Source organism: Nematolebias whitei, chromosome 4 (assembly GCF_014905685.2).
Source record: "Nematolebias whitei isolate Nwh7 chromosome 4, NemWhi1, whole genome shotgun sequence".
Lineage (NCBI taxonomy): Eukaryota > Metazoa > Chordata > Actinopteri > Cyprinodontiformes > Rivulidae > Nematolebias > Nematolebias whitei.
The window spans coordinates 2,691,459-2,704,364 of record NC_056501.1 but is presented as its reverse complement, the minus strand read 5'-3'; the positions used below and the strand labels follow the sequence as shown (position 1 = coordinate 2,704,364).

The 12,906-nt window shown below is 41.2% G+C and overlaps 1 protein-coding gene across 1 annotated transcript; it reads right to left on the bottom strand.

Annotated features, from left to right (window-relative positions):
- Positions 1 to 2,302: 2,302 nt before the first annotated feature.
- On the bottom strand, positions 2,303 to 12,550 carry LOC119408346 (teneurin-3; the record flags this gene model as incomplete). Its single annotated transcript, XM_037675143.1, is given in 4 exon segments — positions 2,303 to 2,457; positions 4,229 to 4,461; positions 9,333 to 9,353; positions 12,301 to 12,550. Coding segments are annotated over 4 exon segments (659 nt in total), but the record flags the coding sequence as incomplete, so codon positions are not given.
- Between the last annotated feature and the right edge of the window lie 356 nt (positions 12,551 to 12,906).

The window sequence follows — 12,906 nt, the reverse complement described above, 5'->3', positions numbered from 1 at the left end:
TCCATCCATCTGTCCATCCATCCATCTGTCCATACATCCATTCATCTGTCCATCCATCCATCCATTCATCCAACCATCTGTCCATCCATCCGTCCATCCATCTGTCCATTCATCCATCCATTCATCCATCCATCCACCCATCCGTCCATCTGTCCATCCATCCATCCATCCATCCATCCATCCATCCATCCATCCATCCATCCATCCATCCATCCATCCATCCATCCATCCATCCATTCATCCATTCTTCCTCTTCTGGGAGAACTCCAAGGCGTTCCCAGGACAACCGAGAGACTACGTCTCTCCCGCGTGTCCTGGGTCTTCCCCGGGGTCTCCTCCCAGTCAGACATGCCTGAAGCACCTCCTTGGGGAGGCACCCAGGGAGCATCCTTCCAGATGTGTGAACCACCTCAACTGTCTCCTCTGGATGTGGAGGAGCAGTGGTTCTACTCCGAGTCTCTCCTGATAACTGAACTTCTCACCCTGTCTCTGAGAGTCCAGCTGTCCTGCAGAGGAAACTCATTTCAACCTCCTGGATCCACAATCTCATTCTTTCAGTCTCTACCAGAGTTCAGGACCAGAGGTGAGGGGAGGAACGTAGACCGACCAGTAAACAGAGAGCTTTGTCTTACAGCTCAGCTCCCTCTTCACCACAACAGACCGGCACAGAGTCCACAATACTGCAATTGCTGCATCAATCCATCTGTTAATCTCACGCTCCACTCTTCCCTCACTCATGAACAAAACCCTGAGATGCTTGAACTCCTCCACTGGAGGCAGAACCTCACCCTGAAGAGAACAATCCACACTTTTCCTTTTCAGACTGAGGACCATGACGTCAGACCTGGAGGTGCTGATGAATTAATAAATAATTCATTTGAAGTTTTTCTTCATTGTGCTTCATAAACACAGCCACAATATAAAATGTAAACTGTTCAGATGGAAACAGTGCTGCTTTTGTTCGGTGCACACGTGCAAGCTGTAGGAGGGTCCGAGACTCGCTTTTTATTGTATTTATTCCTCGACAGCTGAAGCGGTAAAAAGTTCACGGTGTGAAAGCATCCACTTTAACGTGATAAAAGACTTTTTTCTTTTTCTTCATTATCAGTTTTTAAACTCTATGGGAGTGAATGGAAAAAGGAAAATTAATGTTGAAGAACTGAAACTTGCGCCTTCATTTTTTGTCACTTTTTGTTTTGAGATGTGTTTTTTCACCACTTGTGACCGGACTCAGCTGCACTTTCCTGTCACCTCATTCTCCGGTAGAGTTTTTTCTTTTCTTGGACAAAGCTGACCGCGGTCGTGCTCTGCCAAAGAAAAGCTTTTATGCTCAGCACTATGCCTCATTATTATGTGCAGTATAAGTGTCCTCGATGATGACAATTACTCATGGAACACTAAACACTAATTCAGGCCCAGCTACGTGAGCACATGCCTCCAAACAGACAAATTATTCTTCCCTCCAAATTATCCACTGCGACACGAAAACTCATCACTTTTTGGTCACTACTTCCTGTTTTAATCTCATCTAGCACCTTGAAACATATTCCTACTGTTCTTCAAAAAATTGCTTCTGTTCACATAAGGGCAAAAAAAAAAAGGGGGATAAAAATAATGATTTGCTTTTATTTTTTCCTATTCACAGATATAATCTTTTATTTTATATTACTTTTATAATTATCTATTTGCCTAATCCTTACATTTATATTAGGATTAAAACCTGCTTTTACATCTCTTTCTCACAACAGACAGTGAAGACATCATCAAGCAAATAACACAAAATACTTCAGATGCTCAGAATTGAATTAAATTGGCCAAGAATAAAATAAGAATCATTTCAGTGAACAATTCCATGAAAACATCAACTGAGCCCCAAAAGGGGTGATCCAAAATAATTATCATAAACACGTAAGATTGGTTTAGTAACGGTTGAATATTAAATGCATTTCATTAAAACATCCAGATTACACTCTTGAATATTTGCAGGCAGAAGGAAATACTGTTTCTATAGCAACAATTAAATTTTCCCTAAAGATAACTTTTTTCTTCTTAATTTGGAAACTTATTAGTAAAATAGCTGGTGGGGATAAATAATCCCCTCCATGTGTTGCTGTCCCCTAAACACCAATCAGCCCGTGTGTAACTACATGTGTTCCTGTGCCGCTGCACCGTATCTGTGCCGTTACCGTGTCTCGCTCAGAAACAGGTTAGAGGGCTGGGGGCACCAGGTGGCACTGTGACACCCTCTGCAAGGGCTTACTGCCCAGTTAAGAGCTTCCTGGCACATCTTTGTTTAAGTCACCTGATTGATATCCATGCTGTTGTCACAGGTCAGAGGACGTGCCGATGTCAGGTCGTTGGAACCGAGGAAAGTGGAAACGATGCCATTCTGGTCCACCTTTCTGATTGTGGTGCCATCGACGAAATAAATCAGACCGTTCTTGTCCACGGCGATGCCTGTTGAAAGCGGGTGGTGGTGGCAGTGGGGGAGGGGGTGAGAAAAAAGAGAGGAAAACAGGGAAGAGAGCTTGTGAAAACAGGAAAACATAGTAGAGATGCCGCATCTTTGCTTGCATGACTCGGTGGACGGAACACGATGGATACATGTGTCAGGTTCGCCTTCCCATTATTCAGGTCACTGCAAAAAGCACAGCCATCAATAATTCACAGGCTGCTTTTCTGGTATTAAATAATTTCTCAGGCAGAAGTGGGAAAGGCTGTATTCATACGGTATAGATGCACTTGCCTTGTCTTGTAACCTCGCTGTCTGAAGCTGACCTCTGCAGGTGCTGGTGTCAATGAGTGGTGCCGTGAGGAGGTTTTTAGAGTCGCGCGGTCGTCGCAACCCGCACATCATTTGAGAAATAAACAAGCAAGGGAATAGACATGACAGCTTCTGACAAGTTTTCATGAAAGGGGTTAAAGACGAGCAGTTGCCGCGGTGACAAGCGGAAGCTGAATCGTCTCAGTTATTGAGTGTTAGCTCGAATCTCCGAGTTGAAGCCGAACCTGTGTGGAGTTGCAATAACCATATGTCCCAAACTGGGAAAATACATTAACGGGGCATGCCAGCCTCCACATCACTCTCCGTGTCACCGTGCTGCTTAATCGAGATCAGCGCCTAAGGGAATTCAGCCATACCTCACATGCAGGGAGGCTGTTTCCAGCCCGCCCCCCAGTTTTAACATGCTGCGGTTTGGGGTTTAATTTTAGAAACTGAGCTCTGCTGAAATACAGTGGATGATTATCCCAGCGTTTTTACAGGGATTCAAATGTTTGGAAGGTACTATAACTTTACTCTTACCTCCAGAGAATTTCTTTTTCAATGAAGTCTTTAAAAGCTTCTATGGAAGGTTAGTGGTTTGGTTTGACCTGTGGCTAGGGCTGCACAAGATTGCTTTCTGCTAAAACATTGACGAGCTGTGGGAGCTCGTGGTGAATCCTCGGGAGCTGGCTATCTGACAGCCTGAGAATCTCAGACAGATGAAATGTGTCACATTTGAGCAGAGTTCAGCAAATGTCTGAGAAGAGAAAAGGGAAGAAAAAATGGAGCCATCTGCTGTTTCTTCTCTTGTCTCGGCTCCCACCCACTCCATCATTAGAGTCGTTCCCTCAGATTGCTTTCACTCAAGCCTTTATCACCTAGCTCTAGCTGAACTATTGCAGTTGGCACTCAAAGCAGACAGCGACGAGCGCAAAACAATTCATCCGAGCCTTTTATTCCTGAGGAATTTATGGAAAAGGCAGCAATCATGGCACAAATGGACACGTGCTATCTGAACGTGGACAACAGGTTGTGTACAGATAGCACTTACTGGTTGTGGGCAGAAGTTACTTTACTGTGAGCTTTAAAAGCATCAAGTCGTTTTTACAAGAGCTTTTTGGCCAAAGGAGAAACAAACTCTCATATTGAGTTAATATTTAAGTGGTTTTTGACGAGAATGCCTCAATGGAAAAAAAGATGCTTTAATTTCTGGAGGGGATCACATTTTGATTGGGAGCATTACGTAGTTTTCATTTACAAAGTATTCATGTTTTCTTAGTAGACAACCCTGATTACTTTTAATTTAACATCAGGACCACAAACAAAATTAATTAATTTAAAAGAGTAAGCCATCGTCTGGCCCAGAGCCTGAAGCGTGCATAAATTTAAATCTAGCTGGTGTCACTTCTGGATGAGAAATCCATCAGAGGGCTCCACGACAACGCCGTTCATTCCAAATGGTACCTTTGGGTCCGGTGAGCGAGGCCTCCGGGGCTTTCCCTCCGTCTCCGCAGTGGTTCTCGTCAAAGGGCAGACAGTGTTCTCCGGTTCCTGCCACCACCTCGGCGTTGGACTGCAGGTCCTTGGTTCCACTCAGGATCTTGACGCGGTAGATCCGTCGTGAGTTGGTGTCTGACACGTACAGCTGGCCCGTCACTGGATCGGTTGCCAGGTAGTACCGGTGAGCTGGGTTGTTGCTGTGTTAAAGAAGAGAGTTCATCATAAATTCTAACTTCAGCCCATGTACTTCTTCAGAACTTCTTTATTTTTTACAATAAATCTGTTATTAGTGGCACAAATCCATGTCTAATTTGCAATTTAATTAATCTCTGTTATATTCCTTAAATTACTTGTAGCAGAGTACTGTAACTCAGACTTCCTCATCTCCACTGCGACAACAAGAAGCACTTAAAGCAATAACCCCAAAGTTCTGCCGGACCCAGCGGGTCACTCATTCAGGACAAAATGCACCATTATTCAATCTTATTTTAGTCCTTTCCCCCTTCTTGATTAACAATGTACTCCAAAGTGTTTTAACCATTGGGATTATTAAAATAGTTTTTCCATTCCAATTCTATTTTAATTAAATTCAATTCGAGCACAAAATAAGCTGTGATAAAATTAAGCCTCAACCATCTGGGACCGAGGTTCTCTTTAGAAAACTCCCCTCAGTGAATACTTTCAGTAAATTCAAGAAGAAATATAAAAAAATGTGACAACAAATCCATCAATAAATAAATAATGAAATTAAAACTTGCACACAAACATATGCTTTTTATAGATTGATCTGCAGGGTCCCTAATCGTCAGCACGAGTCGCTCAGCGAGCTCCGACCGGCAGCGCTGCAGCCGGTGATCAGAAGCACCGCTGCATAACCTAGATCAGGTGGAACATCCAGATGTTTGGTTGCTAAATGTGTTGAGGTGTGGTCAAGTGAACCACAGATCACCTTTAGACTCCGAGCAGTCCAACATCAAACAGACACAAACATTTACATTTGTTTTTATTATTCTACTTCTGGTCTACAATTATGTATTTCTACAATACTCCCACAATCAAGCCTATATCAAATAGAGTAAATGCTTTTAGAGTTCATGTAAAGAACATGCTGGGCAGAAATGATTGCAGACAAACGACTGCTGCACGGCGTGCACGCTGAACCTTTGTGCTCTCCGCAGTAACAGCGGGCTGAGCCTTTCAACAACACTCTGGATCTGTAATGTGTTTGTGTGGGCAACATCTGCAATCTGCTTAAAACAACTGTTTCAAAAAGTTTGCCACTTGACTGTAAAAAATCCAAACGACGTGTTAAGTTTTCAAGAAAGCATGAACTGCAGTTTGTGGAATCAAGCCAAGCTCATTACCAGAGGAAAAGAAAAACTAACAGTGACGAGGTAAAAGCAAGATTTATTTTTCTTTCAGTGTTATAAACTTAATTCACCCACAGTACTATTAATAAAAAATTAGCTAAATAATACCCAGTCCTTTAAACTATCATTAAGAACGTTATTTTTTACAACATGCACCGTACACGGCTAACTGTGCGAATGCTTATTAAACACTCACACTATTGTGATCCTGTTAATATTTATTATTCCAGGTTCTTTAAACTATTCTGTACATTTTTCAGCATCTTTCTTCATCCACAATTTTTGTGCTATTTCAACAAATCATAAAAGGTTCAGCTCATTCAGGACAATCTTGCTATGACTTTTGGTATTGATGCAACTTTAGCTTTTTGAAATATTTAGCCTTTTCTACCACGTTCTCCTCATAGAAAATGAATTGAGCTCATTTTCCATCCTTCAGATCTTTAGATCTGTTTACAACCTTTTACTGCTCCTTTCACATTTTTTCTGCTTCAGCTTCTTTCAGCTTCCTGCTGCAAAATAAAAATCAGCTTCTTTCAGCAAATTTCAGCTGTTTTTTCAGCTGTTTTGTGCTCCTTTCAGGCTCTTTCTGCTAACTACAACATTTTTGTGCTTCTTCTAACATCTTTCTGCTAATTTCAGCTTGCTATGCTCCTTACAGCTCATTTCTGCAAGTTTCAGCTTTTTTTGCTATTTCAATTACAATTTAGCTGTTTTTATGCTAATTTAAGCTTTTTCAGCTAATATCACATTTTTTTGCACTCCAACTTTTTTCAACCTAATTCAGCAAAATTGTGCTCTTTCCACTCACTTCTGGTAATTTAAGTTTCTATCTGTTTTTTAGCTCCTTTTCAGCTGTTACTTAGCTAATTTCAGCTTTTTTTTCCCCAGATAATTTCCACTTTTATGTGCTCATTTCTGCTTCTTACAGCCTAACTGGGCAAACGTGCTTTTTTTGCTTTCTTCTTCTAATTTAAGCTTGTTCTACATTTTCAGACAACTTTTTTTTTTGTTGCAAAAAAGGCAATTTACATATTTCAGATGTAAGCAATGTTTAGCTAATTTCAGCTGTTTTCAGATATATTCAAGTTTTTCATAGTATTTTTTGCTAATTTCAACATAATTAATGTCTTTTTTAGTAATTTCAACTTGTTATGCTTCTTTCAGGTTTTTTTTTCTGTTGGTTTCAGCTGTTTCTGCTACTTCAGCTACATTGTAACTGTTTTTATACTAAATTTAGCCTTTTCAGCTAATTCTACTTTTTTTTTTTTTAGCTCATTTTAGCTCTTTCCACTTCCTTCTGGTAGTTGAAACTACTTTCTGTCTTTTCAGCTTCTTTTCAGCTTTTTTTTTTTTTTCTAATTTCAGCTTATTTTGGCTAATTTCCTGTTTGTGCTCATTTCTGCTAATACCTAATTCAGCAAAAATGCATTCTTTCTTCTGCTAATTAAGACTTTTTTTCTTCCATTTCAGCTACAATTCCAGATTTTCTTAGCTAAGTTCAGCTGTTTTTAGCAAGTTCTTCAGCAGTAATGCATTCATTGCATTTTCGCAGGAAATGCAATTTCTCTAGTTAAATGTAACTTTTCTGTTTAACGCACGGATCTTATGATCGGCTCCAGGTAGGTGCAAACACTGTTACGTGCACGAGTGGTAAACTTCAGAGGGAAGCAGTCCCTGAAAGTTTAACGTAAAGAAAACGAGCGGAGCAAAGGGAAAGGCGAAAGCCTGGGAGGGTGAAACGTGTAGAAAACAGAAGGTTGAACGTGGAATTGAGAGTAAATTTACCAGGATACCACCTCAGCGGGGGGTTCCAGTTTGCAAAGCAGAAAAGACAAGTTGTGAGCCAGATCATTTCATCTGTGATCAGACTCCTGCGGGGACGAGCCTCTGGAAATCACAGGAACCACTGGCTTATGCTAACAAAGTGTGACAATTAATGACATCTCTTCCTGCTTGTTTGCAATATTTAGCTGTCAAATACAAATATAGAGAAAATTAGGAATCTAAAAATAGTAAAACATATGACTGATGATTAATCTGCATATCACTGTACAGTAATTAATTTATGGCTGGGTGTGATTTCTAAACATATGAGATATTTCTAACACAATTGAATCAAGCCAGAATAAATGCATATTAGGTGCTCAAATATAATTAAAAAGCTCCAAACAGATGCAGTTACTATATATATATATATATATATATATATATATATATATATATAAACTTGCTTTATTGTGCAGTAGTAAACATTGCTGCCATGTTTCTACTGCAGCTTAATGTGATCTCGCTCCATATTCCTTCGGCTGTGGAAGCGAATAATGTGACTGGAAACCAGCGTGGCAGTGAAACATCTTTGTAAAATGATAAAATGCAGTCGTAAAACTTGATGGCCAATACGAGTCAATGTTCAAAACAGGTGGCTGCTATGAAGTTCCTATAAAATATTCAGCAAGTCAAACATAAGTAACCCCGTTTTTTTACAGTCTACCTGCGGGGGGTCCACATAATAAATGAGACACGTTCTGGTGTTTTACAGTCCAATATAACATTTAAGCAATAAATATTATCATTGTGTGGGACACATCATGTATGTTTAAAGAGACATTTTATGTGATCTTGATATTACAAACAGCTTGTTAGTCTCATATATATATATATATGTATATATATATATAAATTGATAAAGTTCTCTGCATCTTTCACTACGTGTCAACAGTTTGACCTCACCTGTCACAGGTGTTAAAGCCGGTGCCAGTCAATCCGTGGCCAGGCAGTCACAGAGTCCCAGGAGCAGGAAATGCCCTGCAGGGATCCTCAAACCTCCGACTGATCCAGGATTCAGCAGCTCTCGAAGCATCAAGCTGCTGCTTGTCACTCTGTCTCCATGCTGCCTTCACTGTCATGCCACTGCTGCTCAGACAAGTTTCAACACTTCGCTAACAGCTCGACAGTTTCATCTAATTCATTCTCTTGGAAAGTTTATAATCTGTTTTAAACCAATCTTTGTGTTTCGTTAACACAACGCCGTGGAGTCGGCACCCTTTTCATCCCGCCGAGCGTTTGACATGACAGGAAAATTCACTGCAGGAATCACAAAAGTGAGATTTGAACCTCACCCAAAGGTCACTCGTCCTGTTTTCATAATCTGATCATCCCAGCGGTGGAGTTGCTTTAGCTGAAGTCCCTGCAGTTTGCTGTGCGCAGCACCTCTTGCACTTGTCATGTTAATCACTGGGACAAGCTAATTGCCACCAATATGCATCTTCACTTGATACAGTGCCGTTGCCATATTCATGAATACAAAGCAGTTGTGTAAGCCCCTCCGGATGGGAACATCTGCCAAACACCATCACTAGAAATGTAATTATGAGCTTTGCAATGATACTGAACTTTACTGCAGAACTCTGCTGTTTCGCTGTAGAACATGGAGGCGTTCCTTCGCATAATGTCTCAAATCTGTGAAGGCTGCCAATGCACATTTTCCCGTTTTACAAAAAGCAGATGTACTAATTCTGAAAGTTCACGCTCGCTCCCTCTTGTTTAGACGCAATCAAGCTATCGCTGATTTGCAGTAATTACAAAAGGTAATCACTGATGCTTTAACAACTGTAAAAGGCAGAGTTATTCATGTGTTGACGAAGACGGTGACGAGCAGACAGAAACAAAGCAGGCACCAACGTGAAACCACCTACCTGTGTCTAAAGTCCTTATTTCTATGAAGCAGCGGAAGCAGGAAAAGAGAGAAAGAATAAATAGAGACAATCAATTCGATACGTGTTGAAGGGGATATGTTAACTTGTTATTCTCAGGACTATTATTTTCCCATTTGTTTTGTCACATGAGTGACAGCTTTTTGAAAAGAGATCGGAATAAACACCCTTTATCATTTATGTTTCTCCTTTCTGGAATCGCACGCAGTCAGCAGATCTGGGGACGGAGGAAATAAAATAAAAATCAAAGTGAACGCATTATTTCTCTCAGAGTCTCGTGAAGAAACTCACAAAGTCAAAGTTGTCCCCTTGAAGCATCGACGCGTGGGCAGAGAAGGTCAAACGCTCCGACGGTGTGGCAGATTGTGTCGAGGTGGAGATCTAACCCACAGAGAGGAAAACATGTCCTCCTGTGTTCTCCAGGCGCCATCACCACTGCTATTCTCAATTTGACCACTCATATTGAAATATTGATTCTGCCACTTGCTGCACTGACCGCTGAAGCCAGAATATAAACATCGGCTTACGCTACCAGCAGAGGGACGAGGCTCCAGCTGGATGAGCCGAAGGACAGGAAGAGAAAACTGGAACCGCGTGTACGTCTCCAACGCTTTCTTTCTGAAACAAGATTTTTCTGCTCTTATGGTTTTTAATGTTCGTTGGTTTTACAGCAAATGAGCCTGAAGCTAATAAAGACATATTTTGATAATATCCTGATTCATGCTCAATAATCCAGGTAGAAAAATCCATTAAAAAATTAAAATTGTTGAAACTAGGGATGCACATTATTGGATTTTTGGCCGATATGTTAAAACTTATTTGGCCAATAACCGATACAATACCAATATTTTTGTTCCTAGACTTTTACAAAGACTACAGGTTTCTCTGCAGTGGAATTAAAATAATATATTATTCTGCACGGTCTTTGTCAGTTTGACCTGCTAACAAATGCAGCTGCCAAAAAGGGGCTGACACTGATGTAACACTTCAACTTGGATCATGTTTATTGTCACATTTATTGATGACATTTACTCTAACACGACGACGACACTCGAACAGTGCACATTTGTGACTTTTCACAAATCTAAACTCAACGGCGTGCGTGACGTCATAACATTGTGCTGGCGCTGCAGGCCTCCTTGTCACCAAATATTATTTCATGATATTTAACTTTATCGCTAAAATCAGCCGATACCATGCCGCCAATATCGTGCATCGCTAGATGAAACGTTTCATCTTTAATCCAAAAGACTTCTTCAGTCAGAGGAGCTGCAACAAACAGAACCTTCTCATGGTGGATCAACCAGTTTGCTGCTGACAGCCAAAACTAGCTGTTCACATGATGGAGGACCATCAGACTAACGACCGATCGTTAGTGCCCTGAAGGTCGCTTGCTATTCACAGAGGGCTGAGTGATACTAGCAATAACAGCATTGTGAGGGGGACAGTTGAACACGGAGGTTCCTCCACCGTTTAATGATGGACTGGTTCTCTTCACAAAGATGGCCTCCTTCTCTCCTCTCTCAAACCATCGTTCCTCTCTGTCCAGGATGTGAACATCTTCATCTCTGGAAGAGTGACCTCTGACCTGGAGATGAGGGTAGACCTCAGAGTCTGGTTTAGAGGTCACTCGTTCAGGGATGAAGATGTTCACATCCTTTATGGAGAGGAACGATGGTTTGAGAGAGGATCGAAGGAGGCCATCTTTGTGAAGAGAACCAGTCTGTCATTAAAAAGGGGCGGAGCCTCCGTGTCCAACTCTGCTTCTCTTACAATGCTGTTATTGTTAGTATCACTCAGCCTCCTGTGGATAGCAAGCGGCCACCAGGGCACTAACGATCAAATGTTAGGCTGATGATCCTCCCCATCATGGGAACAGCTGGTTCTGGATGTCAACAACAAACTGGTTGATCCACCATGAGAAGGTGCTCTTTATAGAACTGAGTTTGTTGCAGCTCCTCAGACTGAAGAAGTCCTTTAGATAAAAACTGAAACATTTCAACAACAAGAAACTGTCCAGAGGACCAGACTTAACTTTGTGGGATATTTTGATGTAATGATGCAATAAAGCCAACAAGTTTTGTGTTTTGCCTTCAGTCGTTCCTAAACGTAAAGCAGCTGCTTGGGGTCATAAACTAGTTCCTAAACTGTTTTTCATCTCACAAAGTGCTGATCATGCATGATGTTTTACAGCAGCGCCCTGTCTTCCATCCACACAGCTTCTAACACGAGCGACGCAGCGGCTGAGGCCAGCAGGTGCTTCAACAGACGCTCAGGGTGAAAGTTTAGAGTTCCTCTCAGCACCCCTGACACTATCGGACAAAGCCACGTGACGGTCCCTGCCAACAGACTGATGACCTCTCTCATTTTAAGGCAGTTTTTTAATGTTTTTGTCATGTACGTGTCTCCTGGACGAAGGCGACCCGACGCACATTTAATCAACATCTGCCACTTTGAAATAAGCCAACTGGCCGAATCAGAGTCATGGCAGGGAGAAGCCAAGTTGGCATGAGGGCGTAAATCATCCCAATTACACGCTGAAGACAGGATGTCTTTCCTAATTATGGAAATGGATAGAGAAAAGATTACACATTTCTATGGGGAGGGGAAAAGATGTGTGAATTAAAATCTGCCCACTGTGCCATTTTAGTTTTCCTTCTGCTGCATGTGCTCAACACTCAATAGGAAGGGAGACGTCTTTATTTTTTTACATTTATGGAAGTCATTTAAAGTGTATTGCAGTTGTTTTTGTCTACGATGTTAAATCTGCATAACTTTAAAATACTTCTTAATTTTCATAAAGTTTATCCAGTAGAGTTATCCTTATATGCAAATTCAAATGTGACTGCATGCAGAAATGTGTATTTTAACATTATTATCAGTGAAAAAGCTTCTAAATGTTAAATAAATGGAAACGTTCCTTTTTATTTAACGTTGCGTTTTATTTTACCTGAGCTCCATGATGCTTGTCACGTTCCCGGAGGGGTAGATCCGGCGGATGAAATTGAAATCGCCAACGTAGAGGCTGCCATCGATGCCCCAGGCCAGAGCAACTGGCGCCAGCAGCTTGTTGCCCTGGGCCTGACCATTACAGCTGGGACAGGAAATGCTCCTGCGCCGTCCGTTCCCCATCACGGTGGAAACCACTGGAGGCTGGAGGGAGATGAACTGGTTCTCCCCGCTGCCTTTGTACAGGATACCTGACAAACAAAACATATGTTTACAGAGGGGAACGCACGGCTGGTGTCTGTCAGCGACGTCGTTCTTTAACCAACCAAATCTGAAACAAGCACAAACACAACCGACTGTAATCACACTTTTGTTTGTACAACTTATAAATGTTGATTTTTATTAACGTTAAAATGTAAATCCATCTTCAAGCTGAACATTTTCAAGGCATAAGTTTGTTTTTATAATAAATACAGTTAATAGACTTGTATCTATTTGTTAGTCTTCAACAGAACAACAAAATGAATAAAGGGATATTTTCATTAGCAAATTTTTAATAAACTGTTTGTTGTTGGTTTATTAAAAATTAAAGTTTTGAAATAATATT